The following is a 16,065-nucleotide window of genomic DNA, read 5'->3' as shown; positions in this document are numbered from 1 at the left end:
TCCTCAAAAGTTCTCTAACCCTATACCGCAATGCTCCTTTCAATCTGTAATGCCATTTTCAGAAATGACTGCAGAAGCCTTAAGGTACATTGTGGCTGAATTTCATTCTTTTTTTTCAATGATTATGACCCCAGAACAGGATGCTTCTGGTGACAACTGACAAGAGAAGTCATTGCATGAGTCTGACTCCGATATTTGCTGCTAGTACAACTGGAATTAACTGGTATCAATCAACAAGACAACTGATCCAAAACTTAAACATATCCTCCAGTAATACTAGTTCACAAACGAGAGATAACTTTACATCAAAACTGTCGTATACAAGAAACAGAATTCCGACAGAGAGGAAGGAGAAGCGGTGTGTGAAACTTCAGTTAATATTTTGTGCAGACATTTTGGAGTGAGTTTGCAACCCTTAGAAAGAGTAGAGACGAGTGGGTAACACCAGATAATTTTTCCCCAATACAGTTACTGACTTAATCTTCTCAAACAGTTAAAGCAGCACACAATATGTCCGCCCAGTGTCTAATTCTGTTTTTGCCCACAATGATTTCCTTGCCAATTATCTTTCACTTCAGAAATTAACTTTTGATGACACCCACAGTGAGAGTTCAGAATGAGATACAGAGGACGGGGAGTTGTCAAGCCTTTTCCTTGACAGATTATGTAGATGTCCTTGTAGATGAAGAACATTCATTTATCATGACACAATGTTTGCATCGTCTTAGAAGCTATCTATCCAGTCCAGCAACTCATGAGATATATCTGAAGACGTTAGGCTCTCAATGAGGTTTGAGTGTTATTTCCTATTGAAGGATCTAAAAATATTGAGGGTTGCTCTCTGAACAACACATAGCTCATTGGCCTTTTGAGGGATTTATCATTAACCGCATTGCAAATCTCACAAATAATAATCCTTGCATTTGACATGACATCATCCATTCAGGGAGGTGTTTCACAAGATTTGCTGTTATGTGTAGTGTTTCTATGAAGCTAGGGATGGGGAACATTTTTGATTTTAGTTGGGTCAGTTTAAAAGTAGCATTTATTTACAGTAAAGTGATAGTCAAACTACTATATCTCATTCAAAAGAAAACTGACAGATTGTGTTACTTACTGAGAATGACAAAATACATTTGGTGCCATTTAACAAATTGATGACCTTGGAAACACTTGTTGGTGTTACTTATATTCACACACTGAACAAATACCTAATTCATGATCAAAGGAAGGACTGGTTTAGTGCTAATACAATTACATTTTCCTTTATAGTTTTTCTAAAGGTTGTCTCAATAAAAGAACATTGGGCAAGAATTCAATTTTTTTCAAAAGTTAAAAAGCTTTTAGCCATAAAATTACTACAGTATATTCACTTTTTTATTTGTATTTATTCAATGTCTTATCCATTTGACATACCCAAAGATAAGGAATCAGGTTTGGGAGACTCATTTCCATTTGATAAGGATTTGTTATGTACCACTCATACAAATGAGTTATTAGCACAGTAATGTGCAAACGATATTGAACCAGTGGCTCTGGACTCAGAAGTGTTCAATTAGAATCCCAGTTGGCAATAAAACTAGTTATGTTACACAATCACATTTCATTTGCCTTCAGATATCTTATTCCCAAACTAAATATTATCCCAAATTAGTGTCAACATTTTTGACTTCAATAGTCACAAATACATAAATTAGAACACAACACACAAACAGCAGAAAGGGATTGTATTTATTTAGAAAGTTAGGCTCCAACATGATTCAGTGATCTTGAAGATGTAATTTAAGACAAAGATGACCTTAAATGCAGCTTGCATTTCCAAACTGGTTAACGACATATAGTCAAAACAGGTTTCAAACCCTTCATTACAGTTTACAAGGCATCAATGTCAGATTAAAGAAATGCATCACAAATTTTGTAACTTTAATAAAGAAATATTTTTTGTTAATGTCCATTTTGTATTTGGATGAAATCTGTTGCAATAGAGGATCATGTGAATAGTCTTATTGAGGATCTGAATTGAAAACAGAGATGAATATCATTCAAATGCAATTTAAATCTCCAATTCATTATTTGACCAAATAAGCAACATGGCATTTATTGCTACTCATCATTATCATGAATACAAGTGGGCAATATTCATCTGAGGCTGGAAAGAAGTACATAATAATAATCCTTGCATTTGATATAGTGTCTTATCACATCATTGAGACATCTCAAGGCGTTTACAGAATATACTGTATTGTGAAGTGGATTGACTATATTTTGTAGGTGAAACGTGGGGGTAAGGGTGGGGGTGATGGGGGGGTTGGAAATGAAGGCACTATTCTGCATTGCAATAGATCCATGTGACACCTGGCTTCAGTTTGCTGTATTTTCCCTTCCAGTTGCCCATGCAATAGAACACTTGTAGTAAAACACATGTAATAACCAATAATGAACAATGATGATTCTTTTAACAGTAACTAAATGTAACATGTTTCATAATTATTGATCTGACTTTTTTTAAACGCTGTAAAATCTAGGCAATAAAAGATAATAATAATCCTTGCATTTGATATAGCGCTTTTCACGTCGGGAGGACGTCCCAAAGCACTTCACAGAAGACACTGTAAAGTGAATTGACTGCATATTTGTGGGCGAACGCGGCAGCCAATTGCGCACAGCAATGTCCCACAAACAGTCGTAGATTGAAAATGACCAATTTATTATTGTTTTTGGTTTTGGAGGGATTATTATTAGGTGTGTGGAGTAAGGAAACTTGCCCAAGGTTTCGCTCTCTGCCTGGAATTGAACTCGGGTCTCTTGCTTGCAAAGCGAGTGCTCTAACCACTGAGCTACAGGACTCCACGACTCAATTACAAGATGTAATTGTACTTTTGTTTTACAGACCCCCCACACCATTCTTCTCATGGTATTTGAAGATGTTCTTCAAATTTTCCAGGTCTTCAATCTGGGCATCAAATTCTTGCAGAAAAGTAGATATGAACATTTCTGAGGTCACACTCTGCAGAGTCTCCTGAAGAAGTGGAATCTTCACTGACAGTCTGTAACAGATATTCAGGTTGTAAGACAACATTTAATACAGGTTTGAACATGCAAGCATATTTATCCAACTTTAAGTACCTTCCTCTTAAAAGAATTTCCACAGAGATTTTTCTGAATGATTTTTTAATCAGCTTTCACCCAACTGCCAGTGGGCACATCAAATATGAATAGTAAAAACAACTCTCAGCTCCTGAAGATCAATAAAAGGTTGTTAAGTAATCAGAACAGTACACTTAGGTTATTTATGAAGCTGTGGTAAAAAAGAGGCAAAGTCAAATTTCACAAACTTTTATTCAGAAGTTCTTTTCCAACAGCAGAAACTACACATACATCGTTCTCATTTAAAAAAAAAGTTCTCAAGCTGGAAATAAAAAGTATCAAGTGCTTCTTCTAAGAAACCTCAAGTGCAGTTATTTTGACTTTAAACCTTATGAACATAATTTTTTGTCAAGATTTCTCATCCATTGGCTGGTGGGCTTCATAATAGAAGGGTCAATACCAGAGGATTGTCCTATACATTAGTTATTTGGAGTCTGGCAATATCAACTGGGAAGACTACACTATTCCTATGTAGCTCCTCTCTTGGACAGCGTTCAATTACTTGGCTGCATCTGCCATAATGCCATGAGGGGTTACAGTCAAGATTTTAAGGCTCTAACATGAAGGATACCTTATAGGTCCGGGTGTCAGAAATCATATCTTTTGACAAGAACACCAGAAATAAGACAGACTTGTTCTGTGAAAAGCTGACACAGATTTATTGACATTATTTTTGAAGAAATCAAGTCGTAATAATTAGAAGTTTAAAAGATGTCTATAAGTCTGTACCTTGCAGTCCACAGTATGGTCTCAGAAAGTTTCCTCTTTGATTAGAGGGAGAAGCAGAAATATAACTGATGTAGTTAAAAAGTACCTAATGATGTCTTACAGTGCAATGTGTTGATACAGGGTGTAGAAAAGGAAAGCCACATGATTCAGGAATGATTTGCTCAGTGATCCTGCACAGCCCATGGTGAGGTCTAACAAATGTATTAGAAAGTTCCTTGCCATAGGTATGGCATTCTATTAGTGATGAGAGGGCCTTGAGGCAAGGCCTCAAGCATTAACATTCAGCAGATAAGCTGTCTCAGAAAAGGGGAGAAGACATGGCCAGAGAGCATCTGAAAGACGGAGATAGGTTAACCCTTTGGCTGTGAAAGGATTCTCTCCCACAGCTACTTCATTGCTGATAAGAGGTTTTAATACCCACAAGATTGGTCACATTACTATTTCAGTAAATCTGCATTTACAGATTTTGTTTGTACAGAACACCCACTTACTTTCATATCCTTACACTTGGAGGCAAGTACAGCATGTAATTAACAGCAAATGGTGTGTCAGGTAGTTACCAGATGGCACTATTTATGAATTCTTATTTAGTTTGTTGGAAATATTTCAAGCTTTCCTTTCTTTCTTAAATTGGTAAGGCCTTAAAATGGCTTCATTGAGGGGGCTTTCATACACATCAAATATACAATTTGAAAGCTAGCATTATTTTGAAGTAAACAAGCATCATTCAAGTTTCAATTCCCTCATTCTTCACATTACTGAATCTTACATATACAACTCTACAAAAATCGTAGTTTATATTCACTATAATGCAGTGTACAGATTAAGATTTTCATATAACGAAAGCTCTTAACACCATACAACATTTAACATGCTTTAACTTGATATGATGAACTGCAGAAATTCCTGCTACAAACATCCTGGCTTGCAAGATGTCAAGTTAATTACCATGTACAGACAATCAGTGTTATTACACTGAAAAAGCCTGCAACATATGGGTAATGGAGGTTTTTAATGTACCACCATTTTAATTTACTGTAAACATTATTCAAATTGCTGAGGCTATATAAACAAACATATAAATGCACACCCTGTTATGTAAGGATTTCTGTAGGAAAGGTAACTGGAACAGAGGATTTAGAGGTACATGTGCTTACAATTCAAGGAAACAGATGAACTTGTTATTTGACAGTAAAGTCTAAATGAATAATTAATTTAATTAGAGCAAAAGGAACCAAACACTGAAAATAAAATGTTTCAGATTATAGAAAGTTTATTTTTCTTACACTAAAGATCAGGTCAGAATTCCTCAGGAGTAGATTACCAATAACAGACCCCAAAATGCCTTACTTCCATCATTTGCCTCCTCCAAATGAACAAAGCCACAGACTTTTCAAACAAAGAAGATTTTTGAAGAATAAATCATTCTTTTAAAAAAAGTTAGCGCATATTTTTAACTTTCATGCCTCTGATTTTCTCCCATGAATTAATAATTATACCTTGGATCGTCAATTATCACACAAATACTATTAGTCACCTGGCATTGACAGAGAAGGCCTCAATTCACATCTGTTGGCAAGCAGTGGAAAAGTGGAAAAGACTTTTGAATGAATTAATAAGCTTGGACAGACCTGTAACCATACTCTTAAAACAGCTTTTGGTGACTGATGTACTTTGGCAAAATGTAAAATTACTTTCTATTTTTGAACCCATCATTTTTCAGAACAAAATGCTCGCAGCTGAGGTATATAATTGCTTCAATGTTATACATTTACTAAAGACAGAATTCTTAATCATTTTAAGTGTGTGACCTGAACAATAAACAAAGGATTGAATGGCTGTAGGTGGCTGAGGTGCAAAACCTCAATCATCAGAAGATTTGAATACTAAGGTCATAGACAGAACCAATCTCAATGTGGTGCAAAAAAACAACAGGAACCGTGAAGCCATCCTTGCATGCATACTGAAGTCAAAGTTACTGTTCTGATAAAAACAAAACAACAACTGGGGAGGGAGGAAGGAAGAAAGGAAATAAAAGATATAACGTTCTATAAATACTTTTTACGTTTTTGGTTTGGTAAAACTAGAGCTTCACTTATTGCAGTAAAAAAGCAAACCCACACAAGCTGCAGACTTTGACTTTACTTGAACAATCATGTACTGGATAGTTTGTGCCCCAAACTCTAATTTACGATTTGTAAATTCAATCATCCCGCGCAGTGGTCCAACATGCTACAGTGGCCATTGCCAGCCTGATCAACCTCTTGATTGCACTCCCTTATCTACTCCTGCGCTTGTCTTGGGTGGACTGAGACTTTTATAGTGTGAGCATTAAAGCAATTATGGTTCCTTACAGCAAGATGCAGGAATTGTGAGGCCTATACCAGTCGAATACCGTTGTCCTCTCCTAAAAGCGGATGAACATCAAGCAATTTGGAAAGACCAATGCACCCATACTGTGTGTATAAGGCAGAATGGCCCGAGAAGATCGGAGTACAAATGCCACCCCTTGCCAATTTTCCATTTCCACAGTCCAATGTTAGTCAGTACAACTGTAGTCTCCTTTGCTGACCCAGCTGAGATCAGGTAAGTCTGTACAGGCTGAGATTTGAATTTGCAATCTTCCAGACTGTTCCGATTACAACAACAACAACAAAATTACATTTGTATAGCGCCTTTCACGTAGGGAGGACGTGAAGATTAATGTTTTACTCGGCGGTGTCTTTAACCATTAGGCTATTTGAGAGTTGTAATGTACATTTTGTTTAAAAAAATTCTCAACATTATTGTGCTTTAGATGTACAGCAGCGCTTAATATGAACTGTGCAGTTGGTTCTAATCAAACAGTATTACAAAAATACACATTTTGGGGTCTGGAAACGATCTTTGCCTCCCTCCCCCACCGCCTCTCAGAGAAACAAAATGAAATCAATTCTAATTTGCACATCCCAAGAAATGAATGTATTAGGTAGATACAGAATACAAAACTACTGTAGAGATAGTTTCCCCCAAATTGGTAATGAAGTGAACATGAATAGTTTTCTAGGAGCCTTAAAACAGAATTGTGGCATGCTACAATGCAGAGTTACTGCACTGTTCATCTGGTATTATTTATACTTGATGTGCAAGATGAAAAATGACCTTTTCTCTTAACACATAAAATGTGTGTGTGGGGGGCTGTAGTTAATTTTTCTGTCACGTGGAAAATGATTGAGTTACAAGGAAAAACTGAGTGAATAAAACAAATCTGGAATGAAACTAACACTCAAAAAAAACTATGGGAATCATAGTATCGACTGTACAAGAAATCATAGAATACAGTCCTAAATACTGTATGGATCGACTTCAATTGTTCAATTCTGTACCATCACTGGATGTTTCCAAGTCTACTTGCATAACTTTGTGTCTCAATGATTGTTCACAACTTTTACTTCAGATGCTTTGTCGCATTCTTGTTAAGTTATTGTTGGACGTAGGTATATCAGCCTTTACGAAAACACTTGACCATAGGAACATCAGTAAAACACGGCAGCCAATTGCTATCATTATCTATCATGTTTTCTTTACTCTCTCTTTAGGTAATTGGAACGATTTACATAATAATAAAAAAAATCCTTGCTCTTGATTTAGCACTTTTCACATCTTCTACAGGTCTTAAAGCGCTTCGCAGAATGTACTGTAAAGTGAATTGACAGTATATATGTGGGCGAAACGCAGCATCCAATTGCGCACAGTACTGTCCCACAAACAGTTGTGGATTGAGTGACCAAATTATTATTATTTTTGAGGGATTATTATGTAATAATACTCAGTGGGCTCCGGCCTGCTTCACATCCCCTGCCTTGCTCGCCCCACTATTGGCAGGTGACCCTTCTGCCACTCTACCCCCACCCTCTGGAACTCCATCCTGCAGTCCATCCGCCTCACCCCGCCCCCCCTCCCTTGCCACCTTCAAGAACCATCTCAAGACCCTCTTCTTCGACCGTGCTTTCGATCTCCCTGCTTCTCTCCCCACCTTATGTAATCTTAATTAAATTAATCAAACAAATGTAATCCTGTTGTTGTTGCCCTACACCCTCCCCGACCCCCAGCTCGGGTCCAAAACTGTCTGTCCAGTGCCTAGGGTCATTCTCCCAACGTGAAAGGCGCTATGCAAATTTAATTATGTTGTTGTTGTAATAATATATAATTTTACTATTTTTTCTTATTATTATTTATGTGGTCAAATCACTACTTCACGAACTGGACAACCACCACAAGCTATGAGGACTCGTAGAAGAACAGACTTTAAACTCTCAAACTAGATAGGAAAACAATTCCTTCCATTACTAAGCAGACTTGTGTCAAAAATATTTCATCGCTCAAATCGTCACGTGCCCACTACCTTACTGTACTCAAAGCCAAGCCAATATAAAATCCACCAAGGCAGCTTTGTAGAGACAAAAATACACTGTCTCCAGAGTAAAGAATTTCCATTAGAAGTGATTAATATTTGATGGAAGGTCCTGAAAAGGCACCGTCTATCTGGCAAACAATATCAACCTTTGAAGTGTTTGTTCAAGGCCAGCGAGTATATTAAAGCATTGCAAAAAAAATTAAACCCAAGATTTCCTTAAATGTAAAACAACATAAATGTTTTAACTTGTGGTAAACCTGACACTACTGTTTCAGAAAGATTAAAATCAGATTCCATTAACCCACAATTTAAACACAGGCCCACAACAATTACAACTGATAAAAATCTATGACTGCGCTTTGCAGCTTTTGACACAATATTGTTATGAAAATGAAGATCAACTTGTACTAGATATTACAGATCAGACCAATTAAACTTCACATCAAGAATATGTAAGAATTTTCACATGGCTATTCTCAATCCTCTAAAATTTCTAAATCCTTGAATTTATTATTAAATTGTCGAGACGTCTCAAAGTGCTTCACAAGATTTTACTATATACAATAGAAAGTATTAACATGTACCAGTTTCGATCATGTTAATTTCATTAGCAATTACCTGTCTCTCTGAGGGAACCCTCCAGATTGCAAAAGGTTTGCCGAAATAGTCCCAATACTATAATTAATTTTGAGTTGAGGGGAAATTTCCACACAATCTGTCCTTTAAAATCAGGATTTTATTTAAACATAGAGCTGTCCATCTTTCTCTGAACATAGCAACAGTGTAATTATTATAATTAGCACTTCTTTATTCCAACTGTTTCAAAATGTACTTAAACGTAGTATGTATTCATTTGATCACTCTATTCAGGTCAATTTACTACGTTGTCAGAACTGTGTGAGGAAAATAAATAATTTCTAATTAAAGATTAGAACCCTGCATTAGCAGAGGTACTCTTCTTCACAATAAACCATTAAAACCAAAGACTTGTCCAGGTGGAAGTAGAACAGGGAGGAGGAGGGTGACTGAAGGCACAGATTGAGAGGTTATAAATACACAGATTATAAATCTGCATTCTGCAAAAGAGCTAAAAAGAAAAGCCCCAAATAGTGTCTTTCTACCCTTGATGCAGTTATTGTGTAGTGTAGAAATTGACTGTTAAAAGGACAGTACAACACTCTATAAGAGAATTACAGTAGTAAGCTTTAGCAATTAATAACACTTTCCTATGTAATAATAGATTATTATTATCTACTGATGCAAATGGCACTCATAATTGTTATAATACCAGGTAAATGCAGCTGCAGGTTGTAAATTACTTTTACCTTTATCATCTTTCATCCAATTCAAACCACTTGTACCACATGCTGTATAGCAGGCCTGCTGGTTTGAATTGGGTGAAAGATACCTGTAGCCAGTTTAGAAGACACTCACACCTTAATATAAGGAATAACCCAAGTTTAAGGTAGGGTTACCCAAGTTCACCTTGGGATTTTTGCTTCCATAAATTACTCAATCTTTGCTCCAACTATTTATAGAAACAGTTTATCAGAAAAAGTTTATAAATTCCAGCCTAGCAACCAATTGGCACCCATTTAGTATCTGCTCAGTGACATGTTATATATGTTTCTGAAAAGAGTCATAAAGAGTCATATGTATTGCATCAGAGGCATCAGTCTATCAGAGTAGGTTATATTGCAGAACTACAACTCCACACTACATTAAACTGATGGTATAAATTAAAACATGCAATACCAGATTAAAATACTGCACTAAAGGATGTAAGAAATTACTAAAACATAATTCCACATTTCCTTGCTTTAAGGGAAAAGTATAACAGTATAGATTAACTATACATTGGTAAAGGTTAAACTCAAATTGGCAATCATATCCACTTTTGATAACGTAATCTCTGTGAGCATCTCTGCACAACTGCTCCAACTACTGGTAGCTATATAGTTTACAACTCAAGTGCCAGACTAAACATCACTGTACAACAAATAGGGGCATTGCTGCATGGCAGGGGAATAAAAATGAACTTTTTTTTTGATCATTAAGAGTAAAAGATATTATGTGTGCTTAATTGTGTTAAATGTAGTGCAAGCCAGCAGGATGCTATAATCATTTGCTGTGACAGGTGGAACTCAGAACACCCTAGCTGAACTGATAACGGCTTATATGTTTGACATATATGCAGTCACTGTATTAATGCTACTATTAATTTCAGTAAGGATTAGGTTTGAAAAGACATTCATTCTACAAATCTATTTTTATACCCTGTATGCCAATGAATAAACTGTTCACAGTACACTCTGAACAAATAAGTTGGGTTTATGTGGATCAAATGAAAGGTACAAAACTGATTATTGGTAAATCCTGGAGCTCTTTCTGCAGCTGGTTCTACCTCGCTAGTGAATAAAGTTTTATGTCTGACTGTCAGCTGCCAGCCACCACAGATAAGAAAGTGCAAATAGCTTAATCATTTTTTGGTGGGACTCGGTAATGACAAGGGCTTATAAAATGTCAACATAAGAAAATTATTAACAAGTTCATGAACGAGAAACGTTTTAAGTTGGTTAATCTTCATAGTACATAGGTGTTTTTTCATTATAACTTTTATTTCAGACAAAAAAAGTTTGTCAGTTGTATAAACACAGATATCGGTGTACACAATCTAAATATCTAGGTTTAAATAGAAAGAAGGTGCATTTTTATATGGCCCTATCACATCAAAATGCCCCAAAGCATTCTACAAGTAATCAGTCAAATGTAGTGACTTTCTGTAGACAAATCGCTTTTTGGAACAAAAAGTTTAAAACCTAAACGTTTAAAAATTAAAATTTGGGAAATTACTAATTAAACACACTTCCTCAAAATCATATGGTTATGTTTTAATTGCTACTTTCGAAATTCCTCCCCCTTCTCTGAACTGACTGAGTTCCTCCATTCTTTCTCTAAGTACCTCATCAGCGAGTATTGGCTGGTAATCATGAGAAACAGCAAAACGGTCAAGTTACATTCTAACCTTTCCCAAAGACGAGACAATTCTCTAAGGGGATCATCCCCATCCACCTCTCCTGCCAGTTCCTTTTATTGTAAATCTTTCTCAACTCAAAACTGGTTACAATACAATATTCAGTTATCAGGGAACTCAATCGTATTAGAGGTAAAAGTCATCCAAGTGTTTCTTTCAAGTTCTCAAAATTATTCCAGTTTCAGTTGTACACCGGCAAGAATTCACTGCATTTCTAAGCATGCACTTCGAATTCTTTATTCTTTTTTTTGTAAAAATGCAGTTTCTATTGTGATGCAACCATATCCATTTAAGGATGTGACGTGCAAAATATACAAAAATGAACAAATTAATGGGTAGGACAATAATTTCTTCACTCTCAACTTGGTTTTCATTAAAATAAATTCAACTGTTTACCAACTGATTATCCCAGTAATTAAACAGATTCCCCACCTCTTTCTGTTTTGAACTCAAATTGCCCGAGGAAGAATGAAATGGTTCCTTGGAAAAAAGGGAAGAACAGATATGCAAGGGGCAATGACAACAAAACATCTATATCATGTCTCCTGTTCAGAAATGCTTCTGTTGGGGATTAAACAGCTACCTCTGTTGGTGAATGTTAGGCCTGATTTCCCAATCACCAAACAGGAAACATGATTGCTCATTTCATGTTTGGTGCAAACACCCCAACCCAATGCAAGCCTACTTCCTGGATATCAGGTTTAGTCAGTTCATCTTCTGTTTCTCTGGATTACTAATTGACACCTCTGTTGTGATTCATCAGTGTCAAAAAGTTCTCAAAATTAAAGTTATTAAAATTAATTGCAATCACGGAAATATCTGAGCTGCATATGAAAACTGTGGAGTCCTGTAGCTCAGTGGTTAGAGCACTCGCTTTGCAAGCGAGAGACCTGAGTTCAATTCCAGGTAGAGGGCGAAACCTTGGGCAAGTTTCCTTACTCCACACAGAGCCTAATAATAATCCCTCCAAAACCAAAAACAATAATAAATTGGTCATTTTCAATCTACGACTGTTTGTGGGACATTGCTGTGCGCAATTGGCTGCCACATTCGCCCACAAATATAGTCAATTCACTTTACAGTGTGTTCTGTGAAGCACTTTGGAACGTCCTCCCGACGTGAAAAGCGCTATATCAAATGCAAGGATTATTATTATTATTATAAACACTAACAACGGTATAGATTTATTGATGCTAGTTTAATCAGATAGGCTAGACGAGCATGTTTGCTTTTATTCTGGAATTCAAGATTTTGCCTGCGCCTTTTGATTTTATTGCAAACAATACATTTGTTAACTGTTTTAATTTTGGAGCTAGGAGCTGCCAATATATACATACTTAGAGCAGCACGGACAGGTGTAAGAAACCTCATACAGAGAATCAACTGCAGCAAACATTGCTCTATCGTGTTACAACTAACGCTCACCTGCACAAACTACTGTGGAGATAATGTTCATAAAATTGATTATAGTTTTGCTTTAATACTGTCTCGTGCAGTAATCATATTAACAATATTTAGCTACGTAAACACATGCAGTTTCTCTCAGCAGCTGGCTAAGGTACAACACCTGAGGTTGACCAGCTGAGGAAGAAGATAAGTGGCCAAGGGTTGAGACAACAACTAGAGTCAATAAAGTCCTGCAGAAAAACAATTCTAACAAAGACGACTACTCGTTGTTGGTAGGTAAGTATGTATACCTGATTTATTTTTAAAAATCTAAAGTTTTATTAACTTGAAGCCTACATTTAAAATAAAGTGACAATTTATCATTAGATAAATATATATCACTATGTAGGACATTCATAAAGCAACTTTCACCAACATTCCTCTTGTTTGATGACCATTCGCCTTCCCCCCAATGCACCTGTGTCCATCTCAATGTGCCCATACAATTCTTTCCCATCCAATACATGTCCTTACCCAGCCACGAGTGCTCCCCAATCCCTGAAACTTTTCAAAACCTTCCACATTAGACTGAAACTTGTGTATAACAAGTTTATGAAAGTGAAGAGCGCTATATGAATGCAAGTTGTTGTTGAAGTTGTTGTAAACTGACCTGCTTTGGGGGCTGAGTATCTATACTGGTTTCATGTTATGTTCCGCAGATTAATTTCTGTGCAGCAGATTATTAAGATTACCTATATACTCACCAAATGGAAATTCATAACATGGAACACTCACTGCATTCTGTTAATTAAATTCTTGAACATTTAAAAAATCTGACGACCAACAAATGTAACTTATAGATCTATTAACAAACTATTTTAGCTACAAATTTTGTTCTGATGAAGAGGATGATTAGGATAAATGCTCCTACCTGGTTGAAACAGACTCTATAATAACTTTCAGAAAAGGAATTAGACGAATATTTAAAAAGGAAAAATATAAAAGGGTGTGTGGGGGTGGGGTGGAAATGGCACTGTATGGTTATATAGCTCTTTCAGAATCGGCAGACATGATGGGCCAAATGGCCTCTTTCTATGTTGTAAAATGTTATGATTCTACTAACTGGAAGAGTTGAATTTACCAATTTTTTCATTAAGGCAAATTCAGACCTGATTAAAGATAACAGTTTAGATACACCATTATAAAAATATATAAATTCAATGCAAATGACATCTCTTGAGCAGGTTAGACCTATAGGATTTCAACTGGTATCTTTAAAAGAAAGCACAAAACTATCAATAAGGGTCAAAACAACAATTATATTGTTTATTAGATAACATGCTGACTTTAACTGAGGCATAATTGGGCCACAGATATGCCATCAATAATCCCAAACTACCAATAGCTCATTTAGCATGTTGATTTAGACATGACATTTTATTGCAATCACAGGATTACATTTAATTTCATTCTCTGTATACCAAAACAGCATATTCATCATCTGGCAAAGTGCACTCGGCTGCCAGCTCCTGTATACAAGCACTTGTTTCATTGATATTCTTGGATTTTTCTTGGGGTAATTGACATTTCTAGACAAAGGAAAGAAATCGATCCAAATTTCTTGCCTTATTTTATAAATCACGGTAACTGGTCTGTAGTAATTATTTGAGGGTTAACTGAAAATGAATTAGGTGGGTACAATATTTAATTTTTACATTACAGGCGCTGTCAAACAGTACACAGAGGTTTTCATTGCAAGTCAACTAGAATCATTGAGCTGCCTCAGCATGGAACTGATTTTGAACCTCTGCCAATATTTTGCGTGTTTCCATCCCCCATTTGGAAACTGGTGTAATTAGTTGCTCCTTAAGTTTACCTCTGGGAATGTAGTGTAGGTTAATGCACAGAGATGTCAAAACTATTGTCGAAAGAATATTTTTTTTACACACACATCTTTCATGTTTATTTAATATCATGCTTCACAAACATGCAGAACACTATATGGTGTGAAAGCTCAGTTGTTCCTGCTGTGTGATCCATTTCACAGATTCTGTGAGTAGAGATCATGAGCAATAAACAAAAGGAAGAAAAAATCAATTTTGCCTTTATCTAGAGCAAAAAAAATATTGCTTGTAGGCAGAGTGACCTTTAAGCAGGATTACTATACTTTGCCAAGAAGAATTAGACTAATCTTGAAAGTACTTGACAAATGACTGCTAAATAAAAGTTAGTCAAATGCAGAGTGCAAGTTACATCAACGTATTGTGTGCTAGCAGACATATAATGACTTCTAATTGTTAGATTAGAAATATGCAAGAAACATTTATTGTTAGGCAAAGCACTACGTAAATAGCATGGTGCTTAGTACCATAAACCTAGTGTTGTTGTCTTAAAGTTGCTTAACAGAAACGTCAGATAGGCTATTTGGTATTGCTAGTTTTGGTACATTCCTCAAATATCTCTTTAATTGCAATAATAAATATTCACAGATATTAAAACAAATAGCAAAACGTCAGTAGCATTAATTGCAAATTAGACTTTCAGCCATATTAGTCCTTATAAAACACCCATTAATTAACCAACCCGTTAACTAGACAGGCAAATTATTCTTCAACAGGTTTTAAACATAAGTATTTATTTAAAGAAATAACTTATATGATGGAGTAAAGCTTAAATTACAGCTCTTCCATTTACCTATATAGTTTTTGGAAAAATTAAAACATCCCAAAAATATGTTTTGTGAAATGCTAATCTTTCCTCCATTCCCTTCGCCCAAAGAAGACAAGGTGAATAAAACATCTGAAACAAAAGAACAGAATAAAGCAGAGACCATGTCTATTTTGATGCAGCAAATGTCAAGAGAGGAGCAAACCCTCTTGTGTATATCTCCAAACAACAGAGCTAACTGAAGCGACTGATGCCTTTTGTCCCATGATCTTGGCCTTCTGGAGTATGTTTAAATGGTATGTCCCAAAGCTAACACTCTTCTCCCAGTACAGCAAAACCACGCTCAAGCTTTTAAGTGAAAATCTTGAATCTAAGGTACGTTGGCAAAATTGACCACAATTCAATGCCATCAACCAGTTCAGACAAAAAATTAGCCAAGACATTTTTTTCTAAAACAAGCACTGAAAGCTTTCCATTAGCTTTCATCCAGGGTATAATAATACAGATACCAAGAGTCCCAGCAATGCAGAGTAGCTCAAGAGAAACAAGTATGCTTTTAAATGCTACCTAGATGTTCAAAGACGTGTTTATCTGCATCATTTGGCATCATGTATTGCACTTCATTTTAGACTTGATGGCAAATTCAGAAGGGATTCTCTATCCAGTGCCACTTTGATTCAGCTGGTTGTGAAATTTGGAAACGAAA

General features: G+C 36.0%; 1 protein-coding gene across 1 annotated transcript in view; it reads right to left on the bottom strand.

Moving 5' to 3' along the window:
* Positions 1-2,808: 2,808 nt before the first annotated feature.
* LOC103174664 (putative RNA polymerase II subunit B1 CTD phosphatase RPAP2) overlaps positions 2,809-16,065 on the bottom strand; it is a 28,039-nt gene continuing 14,782 nt past the window's right edge. Inside the window, exon 11 of the mRNA XM_007887155.2 lies at positions 2,809-3,047. Within this exon, the coding sequence (XP_007885346.1) occupies positions 2,885-3,047 (163 nt within the window). The 3' untranslated portion in view covers positions 2,809-2,884. The remainder of the gene's footprint in view (positions 3,048-16,065) is intronic.

This window comes from Callorhinchus milii, unplaced genomic scaffold (assembly GCF_018977255.1).
Source record: "Callorhinchus milii isolate IMCB2004 unplaced genomic scaffold, IMCB_Cmil_1.0 Scaffold5, whole genome shotgun sequence".
In the NCBI taxonomy this organism is placed as follows: Eukaryota; Metazoa; Chordata; class Chondrichthyes; order Chimaeriformes; family Callorhinchidae; genus Callorhinchus; species Callorhinchus milii.
The sequence above is the reverse complement of the archived record's forward strand: the minus strand, read 5'-3'. Positions and strand labels throughout refer to the sequence as shown.